The 22008-nt window shown below is 37.6% G+C and overlaps 3 protein-coding genes across 23 annotated transcripts in view; all 3 read left to right on the top strand.

Moving 5' to 3' along the window:
- The window catches only part of prom1a (prominin 1a), a 168166-nt gene extending 159234 nt beyond the window's left edge, over window positions 1-8932 (top strand). For 14 of the 21 annotated variants that reach the window (XM_087280153.1, XM_087280145.1, XM_087280138.1 and 11 more), the window contains 3 exons: window positions 1011-1116; window positions 1599-1633; window positions 3884-4523. In XM_087280153.1, coding sequence (XP_087136279.1) covers window positions 1011-1080 — 70 coding nt within the window. In that variant the 3' untranslated portion in view covers window positions 1081-1116; window positions 1599-1633; window positions 3884-4523. The other 7 variants (XM_087280149.1, XM_087280133.1, XM_087280148.1 and 4 more) reach the window with 4 other exon arrangements.
- Window positions 8933-13740: 4808 nt separating this feature from the next.
- Window positions 13741-15962, top strand: fgfbp2a (fibroblast growth factor binding protein 2a). The gene is given in 2 exon segments (NM_001386311.1): window positions 13741-14439; window positions 15124-15962. A coding segment is annotated over 1 exon segment (651 nt). The 5' UTR covers window positions 13741-13781; the 3' UTR covers window positions 14433-14439; window positions 15124-15962.
- A 4241-nt stretch (window positions 15963-20203) lies between these two features.
- On the top strand, window positions 20204-21040 carry fgfbp1a (fibroblast growth factor binding protein 1a). The gene has a single exon (XM_087282109.1). The coding sequence runs from the start codon at window positions 20319-20321 to the stop codon at window positions 20910-20912; it is 594 nt and encodes a 197-aa protein (XP_087138235.1). The 5' UTR covers window positions 20204-20318; the 3' UTR covers window positions 20913-21040.
- Window positions 21041-22008: the final 968 nt, after the last annotated feature.

The raw sequence follows: 22008 nt of genomic DNA, 5'->3' as shown, positions 1-22008 counted from the left end.
TTCACTGTCTTAGCGGAGAGAGGTATATCTTTAATTTTTTGAATTATCTTGGTTTTGTTTTTGAAGTCTGCAAATAGGTGTTCTAATATGTTGATGAATGACTCCTTCATGTAGTCACCATCTGTGAACGGTTTTCCATGCTTTATTATCTCCCGGTTTGTTTACAACAGCCACCTGCCCGGCATCCCGCCCTGCTGATAGAAACGTGTGTCGCAGGCTATGACGCAAATCTTCGTTGACAGAAATGTTGAAATTAAATATTAATTCTACACACTTTTACAGCATTTGAAAACGTTAAAAATGTTTGTCCTCCTATAGAAATCATATTAAAACAAAAATATATACTAACCTTCCTTAACTTTTTGAACATTTTTGAAAAAACTTCAGGGAGCCACAAGGGCAGCGCTAAAGAGCCACGGGTTGCTGAACCCTGGTCTAAAGCTACCAGCGCGTCACAAATTCAAAGGACCCTCACTGCCTCTCTAGCGACTGAAAGGAGGCATCAGGAAGTCGCAATAGTTGGTTGGCACCTTTTAAACTAACCAAGTTTGTCGACGCCATTATAACGACACAGATAGCTCGGCCTATTCATGCATAAAAAGTGAATGACAGGTGGTAATTTGTGTGTAACTTATGGGTAAAACAAACACCTTGCAGGTCAGGTAGTTGAAACGGTAGGCCACAGATAATGAATTCGTTATGAACTTATTAATTATTCATAAATAATTAATTCACTACTCCCTACGACAACGATGCCATCGTCCATCGTGATGTTTCACATTAGACATTGTACGATGCCAAATTGGTCATTTTGAGCTAAATTCACTTACAGCACCTTTATTGTGTAATAATGCTACATGTGTCATTCTCAAAGCCCCGTCCTGCTCCTCTTTAGGAATGATGTGCTATAGATGATGGAGAGATGACAGAGGTCAACCTACTGTAAGAATGTGTGCGTGTGTGTGCATTTGTACACTCTTGGTCTGACAGTTTTCCCTTTGTGCCTCAAGCATCCCTACCTATGACACTATGACCCGCTTCCCACGGGCCTCTGCGCCCCCGCGCCACGCCGACTGGTGACTCACAGGACCACCATCTGCTTTTAACTACTGAAAGGTACCAAGAGCTGAAGATGAGCGCAAACGGGTTTGATTCTCTCTAACCAGCATCCTCCCATTCAACTGAACACATCTGTGTGTGTTTTAACATTCCCTATCCTCCATATTAACACAAACCTCATCTTGACTGAGCTTTTCTGTCACTGCACCAACAGCATGCTTGGTTTTTGCATCTTCCACCTGGATAACAGCTGACGATTCTGCAAAGCTTTGTGTGAATTTACTTGTTTTTTAGGGTCCATCACTAACCACTGGCCCATATCATTGTGATCTTCCAATGTTTGACTTCAAACATTCCTGACAGCTCTGCAAACAGATAGATGCCAGCGCTCGCTGTGTGTTTTGTTTCTTTACCTTGGTCTAAAACTCTCATCTCCCGTCTCACATCTCTTCATCCATGTCTCTCTTTGCCGTTTATTGTGCATTTTGAAGCAGCGCAGCAGGTTTAATTCTGCAATGTTTGTTTCTTTACTCACGCAGCGATATTGGACACTGGAATTGAATCTTTGTGGAATGTAAGTTGCTTCAATTGGCCTTGTTTTACTTTAAAGCAGTGCTTCTCAAACCTGTTGACTCCACAAACCCTGTGATTTGTTATTTGTTTTTAGTCCTCGACGTAATTAGAATATTGTAGTAATGCAAAAATACATATAAAATGCATAACCATGATCTTTATAACAGGAAAATATCATTGTTGTTTTAATTAGGGCTGTATATGTTTTGATATTGGCATTAACCATCATATTTGAAACCGTTCAAGTTCACTTCAAGCCTCCTTTAATCAGTCATTTATTTTCCTTTCGACTTAGCACTTTTATTAATTTGGGGTTGCCACAGCGGAATGAACCGCCAACTTATCCAGCACATGTTTTATGCAGTGGATGGCCTTCTAGCTGCAACCCATCACTGGGAAACACCCATACACACTCATTCACACACATACACTACGCCCAATTTAGCCTACCCAATTCACCTATACCACATGTCTTTGGACATGTTGGGGAAACCGGAACACCCGGAGGAAACCCACGCGATCATAGGGAGAACATGCAATCTCCATACAGAAATGCCAAATAACCCAGCCGAGGCTTGAACCAGCAACCTTCTTGGTGTGAGGCAAACGTGCTTCCCTTTGCGCCAACCGTGCAGCCTTTCAATTGACTTCAGTTATTACCAATTGCAGCAATTACCAGTTGCAGCTATGGCTGTTAATAAATTTCCACCTTTTATTTCTTTTATCTTTGCAAGCAGGAAGTATGTAAACTGATCTGTCATGTGACAATGAAACATTTTAATCAAATTTTAATCTGTTTTGTTAATTTAAAGATTGAATTTATTTCCCCAAAGCCAACAGCAACACTTTTTAGAGCTTCTAGAAATGAGAGAAAAATGACAGTGCCACAATTGTGTCCAGTTTGACTTAAATAAACAATAAACTGTCGCTTATATGGGCTTAGACACTCACCGGCCACTTTATTAGGTACACCTTACTAGTACCGGGTTGGACCCCACTTTGCCCTCAGAACTGCCTTAATCCTTCTTGCCAGAGATTCAACAAGCTACTGGAAATATTCCTCAGAGATTTTGCTCCATATTGACATGATAGCACCATGCTGTTGCTCCAGATTTGTTGGCTGCACAACCATGATGGGAATCTACCGTTCCACCACATCCCAAAGGTGCTCCCATAGATGATTGAGATCTGGTGACTGTGGAGGCCATTTGAGTACAGTGAACTTATTGTCATGTTCAAGAAACCAATCTGAGAAGATTCACGCTTTATGACATGGTGTGTTATCCTGCTGGAAGAAGCCATCAGAAGATGAGTACACTGTGGTCATAAAGGGATGGACATGGTCAGCAACAATACTCAGGTAGGCTGTGGCGTTGACACGATGCTCAATTAGTACTAATGAGCCCAAAGTGTGCCATGAAAATATCCCCAACACAAATACACCACCACCACAAGCCTGAACCATTGATAAAAGGCAGGATGGATCCATGCTTTCATGTTGTTGATGTCAAGTTCTGACCTGACCATCCGAATGTCGCAGCAGAAATCGAGACTCATCAGACCAGGCAACGTTTTTCCAATCTTCTATTGTCTGATTTTGGTGAGCCTGTGTGAATTGTAGCCTCAGTTTCCTGTTCTTAGCTGACAGGAGTGGCACTCGGTGTGGTCTTCTGCTGCTGTAGCCCATCTGCTTCAAAGTTGGACATGTTGTGTGTTCAGAGATGCTCTTCTGCAGACCTCAGTTGTAACGAGTGCTTATTTGAATTACTGTTGCCTTTCTATCAGCTTGTACCCGTCTGGCCATTCTCCTCTGACCTCTGGCATCAACGTTGGCTGATTAGAAGTTTGCGTTAACAAGCAGTTGGATAGGTGTACCTAATAAATTGGCCGGTGAGTGTATGTAGATCAAGCTAACTCATCTAGCTGAATTAAAAGCTGATAAAAATGTCCAAAAGAATTAAAGAACATAACTTTTGCCTCACTTGTGATAAGACACATTATTGCAAGTTTTAATGCTCTGCCTTCATGAGCTTGAACGGCTATACTGTAGCAATCTTTTTGGCTTATATGAGGCCCTAACATTGAACTTATTCAATAAAACATTGAACAAAATCAACGTCAAACAATGGTGAGGATGGATAAAAAGTTCTGCATCTTGAGACTCCTGGTTGAGAAGCACTGCATTAATTCGATTATAGCAATACAGTACTCATTGTACAAAACTAAAGCTGTGGATTTCTTCTGTTCACAGACTCTCCATGTTGAACAGCAGGCTCAGCTCAGACTGACGATATTAAGAAAAGGAAACTCACATACTTGAAGCTGGGACCTGTTGTCTGTGTTTCTCCATAACACCAATCGAGACTTTCATCAAAATGTCTTGTTGTTTTTGACTGTTTTGCACGTTAATCATTATTAGTACTGTCCCTCAACGAGCTCTGACATCACTTCTTGTCACAGTCAGAGAGGCTTCACAGTATATGGCTGTTTAACTACTACATGTGTCTTTGTTTACAGTCGTTGAGAAATCACGTGTGACGGGCATAACAATGCTTCAACTGCTGCATTCTTGTGTATTTTTTCGTTCTTTTTATAGTGCTTTTTAACATTGTGGAGAATTGAACACGTCCACGTCGAGTCCACTGAGAGGCCGAAGGGATTTTTATTGAAACAGAGCAAGCCAGCCACCCGTGAGCCGCAAATATTACACATAAACAACAGTGTAGATGGAAAACATAGCAGCTAGTGCTAGTTCAGTACTGACAAATGTTGTTAAGCCATTTCAAGGGTGAATGCTTTGTTGCCTTTTTCAGATTTGTAGCTTGTGGTGCAAGTCGCAAGAGCAGGTGTTGGATTAATTTCACCTATAAATCACTAAAGTACATTTAACATTGATTTCTGGGTAATGCTTCAATGAGCATATCTGATTATGCTCATTTTTGTACTCTTGAGCATTTATGATTAATATGGCATTAAGAGGATCTTGGTAACAGTATGTGCGTAGTTGTTCTGAGGATACAAGTGCTGTTAATGATGTTCCGCTTTAGGGGTGTGCGATATTTATTACAGTATATATTATAATACCGGAATTGTGGTTTTAACTATGACGTTGGCACTAATATTGTAACTAAACAAAGCAGAAACACGTTATGAGAATCAGTTTCAGTTCAGTTTCCTTTAATTATGTCTTTCAAAACATCAACGCAGAACGAAATTACATTCCACCAACATCCAGCAAGAACAACAAAATACATCAGAAAACAATACAATAACATAATAAATAAGCTTTTGTAAATTTTTTATTATATAAAAATATAGTTAATTATAAAATATAAACCAAGTTAAAAACACAGACAGGAATTAATAATACTTAACTACGTATTGAGACTCCAGAGTCTTTGAATCCATGATGAATTATAGTGTCGATTAAATAGAATTTAAGTAATGAAATCAAAATAAATAGGTGTATTTTTGATGTTTGTTATTGGCAATATTACACAAGAGTGCCGTTTCCTGAATATAAGCACTTCAGCATGATTGCAGATACTGATTTTGTTTAACAATTTTTCTTTTAAAGTTGATATTAAGTTACGTTTTACACATAAAATTGTCCCATTTTCAGTTCCGCCAATAAAAGCTTTCAAGCTAAACCATATTTGCAGCAGCAATGCAGTGTTTAGTTTCTAAATGAATCTGTTTTTGAGATAATTATGTCAAGGATTCATTAATGACAGTAACTAGCTTTGTTCCTGAATGAATCACTTGAATAAATGAATCAGTGACTGCATCCAAAATCACATGCTGTTCTTTGCGACTGCTACTGATTTTGTTTAATAATTTTTCTTTTAAAGTTGATATCGAGTTACATTCTACACACAATATTGTCCACTTTTTTAGTTTCGCCAATAAAAACAGTGTCAAACTAAACCAGATTTGCAGCAGCAATGCAGTGTTTAATTTCTAAATGAATCTGTTTTTGAGGTAATTAAGTCAGTGATTAATGACAGTCACTAGCTTTGTTTCTGAATGAATCATCTTTTTTTAATGAATCACTTGAATAAATGAATCAGTGACTGCATCCAAAATCACATGCTGTTCTTTGCGACTGCTACTGATTTTGTTTACAATTTTTCTTTTAAAGTTGATATTGAGTTACATTCTACATACAATATTGTTAGTTTTTCAGTTTCGCCAATGAAAACAGTTCCCAACTAAACCATATTTGCAGCAATAATGCAGTGTTTAGTTGCTAAACGAATTAAGTCAGTGATTCGTTAAGTCTGTGATTCATTAATGACAGTCACTAGCTTTGTTTTGAATGAATCATCATTTTTGAATGAATCACTTAAATGAATGAACCAGTTACTGCATCCAAAATCACATGTTGTTCTTTGCATATGCTAATAAAGGATGTTATTGGCCATTTAAATGTAATCTTAATGTACTAAATTCGCCATATTGAGAATTTCATCTGAGACTGAATCCTTGATAAATTATAGTGTCATTCGAATAGAACTCAAGTTATGAAATCAAAATAAATAGGTGTATTTTTTATGTTTGTTATTGGCAATATTACACAAGAGTGCAATTTCCTGAATATAAGCACTTCAGCATGATTGCAAATACTGATTTTGTTTAACAATTTTCTTTCAAAGTTGATATTGAGTTACATTTTACACACAAAATTGTCCACTTTTTAGTTTCGCCAATAAAAACAGTGTCAAACTAAACCAGATTTGCAGCAGCAATGCAGTGTTTAATTTCTAAATGAATCTGTTTTTGAGGTAATTAAGTCAGTGATTAATGACAGTCACTAGCTTTGTTTCTGAATGAATCATCCTTTTTGAATGAATCACTTGAATGAATGAACCAGTGACTGCATCCAAAATCACTTGCTGTTCTTTGCGACTGCTAATACAGTATGTGATTGAAAAACAGTTTCAAACTGAACCATATTTGCAGCAACAATGCAGTGTTTAGTTTCTAAATTAATCTGTTTTTGAGATAATTAAGTCTGTGATTCGTTAATGACAGTCCCTAGCTTTGTTTCTGAATGAATCATCATTTTTGAATGAATCACTTAAATGAATGAATCAGTGACTGCATCCAAAATCACATGCTGTTCTTTGCGACTGCTACTGATTTTGTTTACAATTTTTCTTTTAAAGTTGATATCGAGTTACATTCTACACACAATATTGTTAGTTTTTCAGTTTCGCCAATGAAAACAGTTCCCAACTAAACCATATTTGCAGCAATAATGCAGTGTTTAGTTGCTAAACGAATTAAGTCAGTGATTCGTTAAGTCTGTGATTCATTAATGACAGTCACTAGCTTTGTTTTGAATGAATCATCATTTTTGAATGAATCACTTAAATGAATGAACCAGTTACTGCATCCTAAATCACATGTTGTTCTTTGCGACTGCTAATAAAGGATGTTATTGGCCATTTAAATGTAATCTTGATGTACTAAATTCGCCATATTGAGAATTTCATCTGAGACTGAATCCTTGATAAATTATAGTGTCATTCGAATAGAACTCAAGTTATGAAATCAAAATAAATAGGTGTATTTTTTATGTTTTTTATTGGCAATATTACACAAGAGTGCCATTTCCTGAATATAAGCACTTCAGCATGATTGCAAATACTGATTTTGTTTAACAATTTTCTTTCAAAGTTGATATTGAGTTACATTTTACACACAAAATTGTCCACTTTTTAGTTTCGCCAATAAAAACAGTGTCAAACTAAACCAGATTTGCAGCAGCAATGCAGTGTTTAATTTCTAAATGAATCTGTTTTTGAGATAATTAAGTCTGTGATTCGTTAATGACAGTCACTAGCTTTGTTTCTGAATGAATCATCATTTTTGAATGAATCACTTGAATTAATGAACCAGTTACTGCATCCAAAATCACATGCTGTTCTTTGCGACCGCTAATAAAGGATGTTATTGGCCATTTAAATGTAATCTTAATGTACTATATTCAACATATTGAGAATTTCATCTGAGACTGAATCCTTGATAAATTATAGTGTCATTCGAATAGAACTCAAGTTATGAAATCAAAATAAATAGGTGTATTTTTTATGTTTGTTATTGGCAATATTACACAAGAGTGCCATTTCCTGAATATAAGCACTTCAGCATGATTGCAAATACTGATTTTGTTTAACAATTTTCTTTCAACGTTGATATTGAGTTACATTTTACACACAAAATTGTCCGCTTTTTTGTTTCGCCAATGAAAACAGTTTCAAGCTAAACCATATTGGCAGCAATAATGCAGTGTTTAGTTTCTAAATTAATACATTTTTGAGATAATTAAGTCAGGGATTAATGACAGTCACTAGCTTTGTTTCTGAATGAATCATAATTTTTGAATGAATCACTTAAATGAATGAACCAGTTACTGCATCCAAAATCACATGCTCTTCTAGAGTGGCTAATTATTTTGATGAAGTACTTTGTGACTGCTAATAAAGTATGTATAGGCAATATAAATATAATCTTGACGTACTATATTCGCCATATTGAGAATTTCGTTGTGCTGTTTTTGGCCTACCTGTAGGGAGGTATGCAATTTTGGATACAGCCAATGAATCACTCCTAATGACAGGGAATTGTCACCACCTACAGGCAGTTTTAGTATCCTGAACAAAGCTAAACTATTCAAAACACCAGCATAAACATGTTTGTTTTAACATTGCACACCCCTATCTCGGTTCTTTATTTCGTTGACTGCACTAAACACACTGTTGAATTGCTTTTTGACACCAAATCTGGTTTCATCGTAGCTCTCAGGTTTTAGGGCTTTTTGTTTACGTGATACAACAATGCTTGTTGACGTCTTTAGTCGACTTTAAAGGAGTGAATGTACCTCAAAGACATTTGCTTGTACGAGAGCCCATTTACAACCACTTTTACAGAGCCTGTTTAACGCTGTCATAGTCATGGACTATTGTTTCCGCCAAATATTTCAGCTGTTTAGAGACATAACGTCAGGTGCTACATGTTTTTTGCTCAGATCCTTCACTCATTTTGTATATGACAGTGTTATTAGGGCCTCAGGTAAAATGTTGTACTTGATTTCTTTTCTAGAAAAGTCCCTTCACCTCACAGTCTCACTGTTTTTGCCATACCACGGGTAGCATGCGCATACTTAGTGTTCAAGCTTGCTCAAGATGTTTAGTTGTGGTGGGCCTGGTCGTCACTGCCATTGGTTTTTTCAATCCGTGTGGTTAGGCTGGCTAAAACTGTAAAATATTGTGAATAAAATTTCAGATGAAAATAACATTTCTCTGGTGTAGTAAATTCCTAATTCAGCCACTGTGCATAGCATTCTAATTGAGTTATAATAAGATCGGTTACAAGAATAAAGGACGGGGATTGTTTTGTAAAAACAAAGGAAATGGTTCTGTTTGTAAACAGAGGGCTTCTCAATATAGCTTGCTGTGTTGTGAAAGCACAAAACCAACATCTGAAACTATTTCACAGTTTTTCTTTTATAAATGGTCATAATTGGTGCACTGGATTTGATTTTCAGAGATGTTTTTGCTGTGAAGAGGGCTTTTCCCTCAAAATAATACCATGTAAAACAGTCAGATTTTGCTAAATGCTGCTTCAGAGAATTGAAAAGTGAGTATTATATCTAGAGAATTAAGTGAACTATTTTAAATAATAGATGGAGGACTTTTGCCCAACATTTCTGATATCTGCTCTCAATTTGGACCCCTAGTCACAAAACCCCTCTATACCTTTTTGTCCAAGATGTTAACTATTTTTCATTCATTGAATCATTTTTCTTCGGCTTAGTATCTGATTTATCAGGGGTCACCACAGCTGAATGAACCGCCAACTATTTCGGCAGGTTTTACACAGCGGTTGCCCTTCCATTCGCAACCCAGTACTTGGAAACACCCATACACTCACATTCACACACACATACACACGCACACCCACATACACGTTTGTTTTTGTGAAAAGTGGGGACATTACATAGGTTTTCATTAATTTTATACTGTCCAAACTGTATATTGTATTGCCCTCACCCCACCCTCCCCTTAAACCCAACCATCAAAGGAGACGGTGTGCAGCTTTACTCCATGATTAAACTCATTCTGTAGGATTTATAAGCATTTTGAGAAATAAGGACGTCAAAAATGTCCTCATATTTCACCTCGTTTTTGTAATACCTGTGTCATACCTATGTCATAATACAGATTTGTGTCCTGATATGTCACAAAAACACGTACACACACACACACACTCATACACTACAGCCAGTTTAGCTCATCCAAATCACTTATAGCGCATGTACCCGGAGGAAACTCTCACCAACACTGGGAGAACATGCAAACTCCACACAGAAACACCAACTAGCCCAGTCAGGACTCAAACCAGCAACCTTCTTGCTGTGAGGCGACAGTGCTAATCACTGAGCCACCATGTCGCCCAACTATTTTTCAATATAATAGAAATTAACCATTGTGCTAGACATGCCAGCAACACTCTGAAACTGCAGATAAACTCCATTTAAAACCAGAGAAACAGCTGAAAACCTGGATTTGATTCCTTGAAGTCGGGCCTATTATTCCTATTATTAGTCTGGTTCTCTCAAGGTTTTTTTTCTTCACTCCCATCAGGTGAAGTTTTTTTTTCCCTCTCCGCTGTCGCCACTGCCTCGCATGGTTCAGGATTGGTAGAGCTACGCATCGATGATTTGGCTCTTCAGTGTTTGAACTCTCAGTAATGATTAAATCACACTGAACTGAGCTAAACTGAACTGAACTTAAACACTAAAACCTGAACCACACTGTTCCAGTTACTATGACCATTTATGTGAAGCTGCTTTGACACAATCTACATTGTAAAAGCGCTATACAAATAAAGCTGAATTGAATATTTTTACATGTTTACATTTTTGGGTTACACTGAAAACAAAGATTGATTAGTTTATTGCTCATCTGTTTTCAATCTAAAGTGCATTCATGTGTGTGTTTCAGGACAGAGTACCCAAGTTTAAATACCTTGATGACTTAGTCAAAATTCATTGTGAACCTGCAAATACGGATTTTAACATCCATTTGACTGCAGTTTGTAGGTAAAATGAACTCCACTGGGAAACTAATGATATTTACAGAGACATGTTATTGCATACCTGCCAACACTCCTGTTTCGTTATTTCTCCCGGAAAAACTCACGTAATTTAAATAAAATCCGGTCTCCAGCATGTTCAGAGGCAAATGTTGGCAGGTATGTGTTATTGACGAATAAAGGATCATTTATGTGCAGTTCTATGCAAAACACCAAAAAGAAAAATACAAAACAACTTTGTAATCTAATTTGTAATCGAACACAATCCCTCAGTGATCTATCTCCATATACACAACTTTTCTGATGTTGTACGATGTTGTATCAGTGATGCAGAGCACTCAGGTTTAAGTCCCATAAATTACAGCTCAACAAACGAGAAAAAAAGTATTGCAAAATCAAGGTTAAATTATGGGGTAACTTTTACTTTTCCTTTAAAAAAATATTAAAGGGCACCTATGGTGAAAAATCTACTTTTCAAGCTGTTTAGACAGACATGTGTGCAAGTATAGTGTATAGACCGTCATATTGGGGTGATTTAAACACACCCAGTCCTTTTTTTTTTCAATTTAACAACAAGAAAACCGTGGACCAATTGGAGCGGTTTTCAGACCGACCGCAACTTTACGTAGGAGTGCGGTCCCCCCGCCCACCAATATTGATTGACAGCCTTGCGTCACGATCATATCCTCAGTTTCTTGTTGCACGTCCGCCATTTTCAGCGTGTGAGTCAAACCGATACTCAGAAGACCCATATTATTAATCTTGAATCATAAAAAAGGGTAAACTATGTGCCCTTTAATCAATAATATCCAGCTGCAGGCCCACAGAACCACACACATTTTAGGCACACACAATCTAGGACACACAATCTAGGCAAACCATATATGGTTACGACGGATGTTAATGTTATTAACGTCTTTTTGAACATCGTCATCGATATATTTTGATAAATGTGGTTAATAAATATTGTACACAATAAGCAATAGTGTTTACTTTATTTCACAAATATTGCAATCGAGACGGCCGAATGGGGAGCATTGTTTCCAATTGCCATTCAATATAATAGATTGAACAGTTTTTAATCAGTCGTTATAAGCTGATCAGTCATTATTATCTGACAATAATATAGCAAATACTCGTTTGCTAGCCTTGCTGAACGATCTAATTTGGACAGGTTTAGTTTATATAATGCATTAATTTTTGATGAAGGAAATAATAGCAAGTTAATATAGGCAATAATACATTATATGTAATAAAAAATGTTTTTACATGTAACAAATGTATAACACTATATTATTTTACTCAAGCGATTTAATAGTGTTTATTTATTTGCTTAACTTTCAAATAATCTTTTAATTAATGATTTCCCACATTTAATACTGTAGTAATTTATAGTAAGCAATAAATTGTTTTTAAACTAAAATTTAGCCATAGGAACAAATTAACTATTAATAATTAAAAAATAATAAGTATATATATATATATATATATATATATATATATATATATATATATATATATATATATATATATATATATATATATACTGTATATATATATATATATATATATATAACTAGCAGCTGTGACAGTTTGGTAAAAGATAGTAGTTTATATATAAACTTATTATAATCAGATAATCAGTTAAGATAATCAGTTTATAACTATATATATATATATATATATATATATATATATATATATATATATATATATATATATATATATATATATATATTGTTTAAATGATTAACTATAGTAGGCTAATTTATTTTAAAGTGAGATATTATTGTTTGCTTTTTATATTTTACAACAAAGTGATTTTAACCAAGTATGATAATATTAAGATCTTGAATTAATTTATTACGCTTAATCCAACAATTAGACGGTCTATGATTGCTTTGTGTTTGTGGAAACATGAATAAAGTCATAATTGTATTTAACCAATTATTTTTATTTACATAATTTGAGTTCAGAAACTGCAGAGATGTTAAAATGATCGTAACGATATAATAATAATGACTGAAATGGGAAACCATACTTGTGAAATTCAATAGGTGGCGACCATATATGGTTTGCCTAAATCGTGTGTCCTAGATTGTGTGTGCCTAAAACATGTGTGCTGCGGGCCTGCAGCTGGATATATCTCCCTTTAATGGCTGGGTTTAGGTAAGGGTTTAGGTGAGGGGTTTGCTAGCTGTTTGACAATCTTTGACACCTTATAGACTTTGCTGGTCTGGCTGGAAAAGGATCAGTCTAAACCAGCTTGACCAAGCTGGTTTTAGCTGATCATCTCCCAGCCTGACCAGCTAACACCAGGCTGGAAATGGCTGAAACTAGCCTGGAAATGGCCAAAACCCCACTAAAACCAGCCTGGTTGACCAGCTAAATCCAGCCAACCAGCATAGGCTGGTTTAAGCTGTTTTTTCAGCAGGGTTTGTGCTGTGTTACACAATGCATGGGTGGTAATTTTCAAACACCCATAATAGAGGCTCTTTAAAATGAAAACGTACACTAAAGCCTCAGTTGGTCATGTCAGCGAGAGTAGGTAAAGCTCATTGTGAACTTGCCCTTTTGTATTGTGAGATGGGACTGTTTTTAATAGTTTAGTGAAAGAATCTTATCACAATTGCACCAACTCGACTGCCTAAACCGATATGATATTTTAAGTTGGCAGACAAAGCCCACTAAACACTTCTTTTTAAAGTACCCGCAAAACCCAGAGAAGTTTTCTCGATGCAGGCTATGGACAGCTTGTTTCCGAACATCATAAACACAAACAGTGACTGGAAAACTAATATAGCTGTGGTGTACTGCGAATTACTCAACAAAATGCCAAAGAAAAGTTCCACATTGGGCGTGTAAAGGGGGCACTCTGACTTGGTCTGAGCGTTTGTCTCAATTGGTTACATATGTGTGCTCATTTCATCCCCAAACACACTCAGAGTCCCCCCCCACCTTCACAAGGAGCACACATGTGGCACTTTTTTTTTTTACCAAAGCCCTTAAATAGAGGACTCCGACGCCTCAGAAGTCAGCACCTCAACATGTGGACAATCTCAAGCACACTTTTGCTGATCTGCTGCCTCCGAGCAGCTCTCGCTCAGTGGCAAGATGTGATCGAATTTCTTACGAAAGGCACTAAAGATGAATGCTACATGAGCGTGACCGGATCGGGGGATCTGACCAAGCTGCGCATCACCTGCCAGGGGGACGAACGCTCCTACTGGTGCGAATACCAGGGTAGACCCAAAGTCTGTCGCTCGTACAATGGCAACCCAGTGCATTACTACAGGCAGATCATGTGGAGCCTCCGCAAGCTGCCCAACGCTTGCCAGGGCCAGCGCGTCTATAAGCCTTTAATGTGCAAGAGAGCCACCGACGATGCTCAGATGATCTTCACCACTTCATCCTCAGCAGATGCCGTGCCAAGAGACCGACCCGAGCCGATGAGACCAGCACAGAAACCCATGCCAAAGCCTACTAGGCCACAGCCGTTAAGAACTGCTCCAGCCAGGCCAAGTCCATACAAAGTTATCAAAGTCTACCCAACGAAGAAAGTAGTTACACCCAGACCAACTGAGCCCGTGCCGACTACGCAGGTGCCCTTGAGTGAAGCCAAGAGACTTGCTCAGGACAATTGCTGGCCCTCCTTACATAGTGCATGCTCCTTCGTCATAGGGCTGTTCAGAAGCTAAGAGCAAGGTAGGAGTTTCACACACACACACACATAGTTGTTAACACACATTTTCATTAAAGCTGGCCTGAAGATATTGAACAACACCCATTCTTGACTCTTTTGATCCACTTTATTTGTTGCTTACTTTATGCACTGCTTTTAATTGTCTCAAAAATGCTACTTTGATCAAACTACTTGTTTAAAATGAGTTGAAACGACACAGTTCTTGAGTTTTTTTGGCACAACTGAATTGTTTTAAGTTCAGTCTACTTAAATTTGTGAAAACGATTAAGTTCGCTTAATCGATTTGTGTAGGGGCAACATGGAGATGTGTGGAACACTGCATTATTTTAAAGTGTTGTCTGTAATTGTACACTTACTGTGATTAAATGCAGGTTTCCACACAATTCCTTCATGTCATCTCAACGCAAATCGATTAAGTTAATCGATTTAGTCAATTTTAAGTTGATTGGACATAAAACAATAAAGTTATCTCTAAAAACGCTAAACTATTTTGTTGTTTCAGCTGATTTTAAATACGTAGTTTAAACACACATTAAACATTACGTAGTGTGCACATTAAACAAAGAAAAAAATAGTTTAAGTCCAGTTTGAAATGATTAAATACATGAAAATTCATGTAATAATGTGTGTTCATGTGAATTTGAAGGCTGTATCTGAAAATGTGTCCTCTTTGTACACTATTCCAGTTACTCACAATCCCTGCAGGCAACAAATGCTATTCAGGACGACTCCAAATATCAGACAACTTGGACTGAAGAAGACTAAAAGGAGGTGTGTGTGATAAGCAGGGCCAGACAGAATCTGCGGACATTTTTTGCTATTTGTGTGAAGGTTTAACAAAAAATAATCTGCAGAATATTTTTGGAAGTATCATAACTAAAAACGTAAAATATGAAATAAGAAAGATCTTAAATCTTTTATTTAATGTTTACAATGCAAATCCAATTAGATCCACTTATTTGGATGATAAAGCAAGTGTCTCATACAATATATCTACTAAAAGGCAAAAAATATTACATTTCAAACTGTATTGTAAATAAATCAAATGAACATTTTCATATGTCAATAATATTACAAAAAAGTTATTTAAAAACTGAATAAATTTACACACATTTACGCTAGTAAATAAATAGACTTGATGGGTGTAATATCTGCGGAAATCTGCAAGTTTCTGCACACACAGATTCCGTCTGGGCCTAGTGATAAGTCTGACAGGAATTGGCGAAATCACTCCCTGCTATATATTTTATATCTTTGTACAGAATCAAATGTTATCAGAATACAGCAGAAAACATGACTAATTAGCCATCATCTGTTGAGCATGTTTTGTTCTCTAAATCGGCTATATGTACTGTATATTCATCTTTGCTGTTGTGTATTTATACATTAGGATTTCTCAAAGCTGTAAAATCACTTAACATGCCGTCGATGTGTTTACTACATTTTAAAGTGTGTAGATGATACTCAAATGCATACATGTTGTTGTTTTTCTGAGTGTGTGCTATAAATAAATGTTCATCCTCGATTTTTATGTGGAGGAGATTTCTGAATGTTACAGCAGGAGGCGCCGTTGTGTTAAATATCTCTATAAAGATCTCTTTCACTTACTGGTTTGTGATTTTTTTTTTTTCGGCTTAGTCCCTTTATTAATCAGGGGTTGCCACAGCAGAATGAACCACCCACTTATCCAGCATATTTTTACACAGCAGATGCCCTTCTAGCTGCAACCCAATAATGAGAATGATTTTTGTTTTAAGTTTGTTTTTATTTTGTATACAGAAAATGTACAGAATAATAATCAAAATGATCTAAAATAAAGAGTTCTTGTTATTATATATATTATGGTTTTACAGTAGTAAGAATATGCCTTTGTTTAAAACTAGACTAAGTGTTCTTGTGCAATATTTATTTAACTAATAGCCTATATTTTTATGAAAGAGTGCACAGAAAAGATAAATAGTTTCTAAAAGCTTGCAAGTCAGCAGAATTCCTTTCCCTTCTTCTGGTGTTTTCATTAAATTGGTTTAATCATAATTTCAGCTACTTTAGTTTTCAGTGACAAGTTAAATAGTTCATCAGTCTAATCCAGGGGTGCCCAAACTATTTCCCATGAAGGGCCAAAAACCAAATGTCATTGAGAGCCATGGGCTGAGGATGCACATACCAAACTAAACTACAAAACATAATCACATTTATAACGCAGTGGAGATTAATGCTGAAACCCAACTCAGGCTTGTTCTGAAAACATACCTCTATATACATTTCTGGAGAGCACCAAATACCTCCCAGGAGGTACATCTTTTGCCGTTTTTGTTTTCACAAATCCACCAGAGGTTGCCTTGTATGCTTTTTGACATCTCAAATTTCTCTCGTGAGTGCCATTCGTGTCTGTTGACTGATAGACTGACCAACCCTCCTTAAACTAAAGGTCTGACCCAGACCCAACCAATTGTATTGATTGACCAGCGCCTATCCACTTCCCTAAATCCAACCAACAATTTTCAAAAGCAATCAAGAAAAAGAAAAGCCCTCGTTTGATTTTTACCACGTTTTCAGATTTTACCACATTCTCACCCTGTTATTTACTTTTTTTTTTTTTTTTTTTGGCTTCTGGTTTTGTCTTTCCTGCTTTCTGAAACCGTTCTTCACTTGAGTCGAACTTCGTTATTTTGGTCAACTCCTCTCTGCGTCCGCCGACGTACATGGCAAGCTACTGGACAAACGGGTATTAGCCGGAAAGCCATCCATACAGAGGTTATCGGTCAGCTGGTAAAGGAACGCCATCATACCGCCCCATAGTGTTCCTTTTAAAAATTAAATGCAGCCATACGTATATTTGGCTACATATAATAATTCGTAATTTGTGATCTCCAGAAACGTATACAGGGCTATATTTTTAGAATGAGCCTATGTTGGAGAATACACTAGTCTTAGCAGAATCTGCCTTCTGACCAAAGAATCTGCATTATCCACTATCCGTCGCATGTACATTTTAAACAAAATCTGATTCATTTACACCATTTCAATTGAAATTCTTAATTTTAGCCTTTTTCGTAGACTAACAATAAAATAAACAAAAAAAAGATTACATTAAATTTGAAATTACAGTCTCTAAACCATTCTCAGACGGGATGGTGGGACAAATCAAAGGTTACCATGAGCCAACTTTGCCCACGTGTCCTAGTTTGGGCATCTCTGGTCTAATCGATTTTTGGAGGGGAGGTCCAATTGTTCAAGAACTCACGACTCGATTCGTCAACCATTTTCGAGCATGTCAGATTAATATTGAGTTTATAAGGCTTTCAGGTCTTATCTAAATAGTCACAAATAAGCTGTTAACAATGGTGACAGAACAGTAACGCATGAGTTCAGCAGATGGTGGATTCGAACCCTTGGTTGATGATCGATCGCGTCAAAAGATGTTGTGCTGTGCGCTTAACGTGATACTTCACTCACACTGTAACTCCAATTCGCTCTTTACTCATGTTGTCTCTGTTAATCTGGCAGGGATGGGCGTAAACTGTGAAAAGCTTATTTCAACAAGGTGCGCTAGTTACACTTAGCCTAAAAGACACTCTGAAATTGGCTTGTTTACCTTCCCTCACGGTGGCCCCAAGTGCACACGGGCCCCTGGGCCTGCGCCCATAAGTAGGCCCACCCAGAGTCTGCGCATGCAGAATTCCACAGATTTTCTGCAGAAATCCGCTGACTTTTACTATAATTCTCCACAGAAATAGCAAAAAACGTCCGCAGATTCCGTCTGGCCCTGCCCATAAGGCCCAATGGTTAATCCTACCCTGCATATAGTAGGCCTATAGGTTTACATTAAACATTCACCAGCGCCACACTGGGAAAGGGATAAAATGGGAACAGAGGGATGAAGGAGAAGGGAAGTAAGAAGATAAACAGTGAACAGGTAGGTAGGTTGGTTGATCGGACATCCTCCTATGATGCCCAGAGACTCAGAGTGGGGGTACCGTCTCTGTAATACTTTGGTAGAGTGTTTGGACCCCCTGATTCAACCTAGGAGGGAAGAGAGGGTATTGTGAATAGGAAACAAGGAAATGGAGGAAGGGAGCGTAGGTTCCAGAGAACGAGAAGAACAGTGCTAGGGGGCTGGTCTGCCTTAAAGGGCCATGAAACCCCCTCGTTTCAGCAGGGTGTTTTCACACCTCTACTTTGGAAAAAGTCAGAAAAGTGGGCGTGTCCAGCTCTGTTTAGGGGGGAGTGTCGAGGAAGAAAAGAGGCATGGTGTGGCAGTGTCTATTTGGGCGCGCTGAATTTCAGAGTCAAAACACACAACCACAGCGGACAATGTGACTGTGTTTAAATGGACATCTGTTGTCGAATTATTTGCCAAATTATTAAATGGTGGACTTTAACTGCAGTTTGGCTCTTTCATTCAGGGAATTCATTCATGTCCCTCCCGACAAACGTGATATTTGATTCGAGGAACTGCTCTAAGCGTGTATTTTTCATGCAATGTTTGAACCAAGCCTTACTCATGCATTAATGCAGCACACTGTAAGACGTAATAAGACTCACTCTGGCACAGACGTCCAGTCTGCACGCTGGAATACACGCTATTATGTCATGACCGTGACGCAGCTTCAAAAATTTGTTTCAAACCGGAAGTACGAATTTGCTTGAAATAACGAAAAAACAACCAATTTACACTTTTTAGTGAAATATAGGTGTCCTAATAGTGTTTTTAGCAGTGTGGGACACATATACGACTGTCAACAGCTCAAACACATGTGTTTTGGTGTTTCGTGACCCTTTAAATAAGTTTTTAGGGAGTAGGTGATTGGTTAAGAGTCACCTACCAAACGTTCTGCTCACATAACCCCAATCTGGTACGACCTCCATTGGCTCCCAGTTGCATATCGCATTAAATTCAAAATTCTCCTCCTTTCATTTAGATCTGTAAATAGCCTAGCTCCCTCCTATCTCTGCAGCATGCTTGTCCCCTACACCCCAACTCGTTCATTAGGTCCTGCTGACTCTGGCCTTCTCGCTGTCCCTCAGTACCGCCTCTCTTCAATGGGGGGCAGATCATTTAGTCTTATTGCACCCAAACTCTGGAACTATCCACCACACTCACTCCGCTCTGCTAATATCTCTGAATTCCAATCCTTACTTAAGACTCACTTATTTTCTGAATGCTTCGCTTCTGATCTGCCAAACTGACTACTTTATCTGATCCACTACCACTCTGCTCATTTGTCTCCTAGGTCTTGTTTGTGTAATTCCAGTTTTTTTATATTTGACTTCATGTATGTTTGTCCTTGAGCTCTGGAAAGGTGCTATATTAATAAAAATTATTATTATTATTATTATTATTATTATTATTAGGCAAAGTGGGGCGTGGTTCCGCTGCTGAACAAATGTCCATTGTTTAAGAATTAATTAATTCATTTTCGGCTTAGTCCCTCAGGGGTCGCCACAGCAGAATGAACCGCCAACTTATCCAGCATATGTTTTATGCAGCGGATGCCCTTCCAGCTGCAACCCAACACTGGGAAACTTTACAAAAATTTGTAAACGTAAAATTGTCAATTATTCCGGTGTAATAGTTCATGTTTGCAGCTACCGCTTGTGTAATGCTGATCAGTTATAGCCTAATTCAGAAACCCCACAGGCTGCATGCCTTACCAAGCCACCACTTGCCAAATTAATGAATATCCCAGAACAAGAATGTGGAAAGATGAGAGGGAGGCGCGTGCGCGAGATGCTCTATAAATGGCACACACAGAAACTTCAGGTGCAAAACCAAAGCTTTCAGAGCTGTTGTTAAACCACACTGGTTCATTTACTGCAGTAAACCAAATGTCACCTCAGATTCACGCCGCAGTAGTTTGAGAGTATTTCCAATGCAGCCATGATGCGCGCGACAGGCATCGCTGTGTTTCTGGTGTTCGCCTGTGTCCTGCAGCAGCTCGTGCAGGTGAGCAGCCTGAGAAACAAAGACAGAAAAGCACAGACAGACGGGAAGAGGAGGGGAAGAGCTCAGCGCACTGAAGGCTCTCTGAAAGGCAGATTCTCACTGAAGGACGGAGCGCGCTGCTCGTGGTCTGCGGCGCGCGACGGCGACGCGTTTGTTTTGGGAATCACCTGCAAAAACGGAGAGGAGACCTTCGGCTGTGAATATGTCGCGAAGCCCACTGCTTGTCAACAGTACGCATCCAATACCAAATTATACTGGAAACAGATCGGTCACTCGCTGACAAAGCAGAGGAGAGTGTGTCGCGACTCGAGAGCGCTGGTTAGAGCCGGTGTGTGCAGGAGCGCGCCCGCGGACGCGCACTTCAAGCTGATGGATGCGCGCGCGAACTCCAGAGTCCCATTACCGGGGAATAATCTCTGTCCCGATCGGATCGAGAGGCTGAGAGTGGCCGAGGAATACTGTAGCAGCTCGTGGTCTTCACTTTGTACTTTTCTCTTCTTGATGCTGGAGAATGATGAATGCTCATGACTGACTTAAAGAAAAGAAAAAAAAACTTTTATATTCCCCCGATGAGTCGATTTGTATGTATTTATGAGATTATGAATCAGTTACTTGTCTTACTACTGGAAATAAAAATTTAAATTTCCCTCTTTTTATATTTGTTTGAATCATTTTAACTTGTGTTTTCATCGTCAGCACTTGTTAAATTAAATGTGCTTTAATGACTTTAATTACGTATGGTCATAATCCAAAATCATCCACAAAAGTGCACTAAACTGCTGAGGTTCATATCGAGCTAATTTAGATTCGGTTTTTGGAAAAGAAACGGGAAGTCATAATTAAAAGAAAATGAAAACACGACGTATATGTTATGATGAATATAAAGTATGTGAATAAATGTTATCTGAATTAAAATTAAGTATTTGTAGCTTCTTACGAATGAAAACTTTCGAATACAGTTTAAATTGCAGTAAATAACTAAATAAACGTAAATAATAAATAAAAAAATAATATATAGCCAGTTAAAAGTCTAACAAAAAACTACTATCTTTAAAATGAACAGAAATATCTAAAACATAACAGATAATAAAACATTAAACCTAAGAAAAATTAGTAATATAAATTCAACAATATTCAAATAGCATTGTGGCACCTTGATCTCTGGTCCGTCAACTGGGTGTATTATAAGAGGGAATAGATACTGGCAGCTCATTACACATTTTTGTGTACCAAAACCCTGTCAATATAGCTTCAAACTATACTAAATGTCACTTCATTACACTTTTCAACTTCAAGCGTTTTATTAGAGCAGAGATCAGTGTCCAATTATACAATTCAAAAGCATAACATCCACACTGAAACAAATTATGCTCCCAAAATTGTTGCATCAATTTAGGCTATGTCGAATTGACACAAATTAAATTTAGTCATGTTCAACTTGAATTTGTTTGTTTAAATTCAGCCCAAATAAATTGTTTACAACCACCTCACCTAACAAAAAAAAAAAATTGTAAATCCAAGGAATCGCCTGAATAATTTATTTTTTCAGTGTGTGAATGAAAACTTGCATATCTCTGCGTGACTTTTATCTTTTTTCAGTAAATCTGCTCCTTTGTTCATGTAT

Source organism: Danio rerio, chromosome 14 (genome assembly GCF_052040795.2).
Source record: "Danio rerio strain M-AB ecotype USA chromosome 14, GRCz13ab, whole genome shotgun sequence".
NCBI classification, from domain to species: Eukaryota; Metazoa; Chordata; class Actinopteri; order Cypriniformes; family Danionidae; genus Danio; species Danio rerio.
Note: the sequence above shows the minus strand (reverse complement) of the source record. Positions and strands in the feature narration are given on the sequence as shown.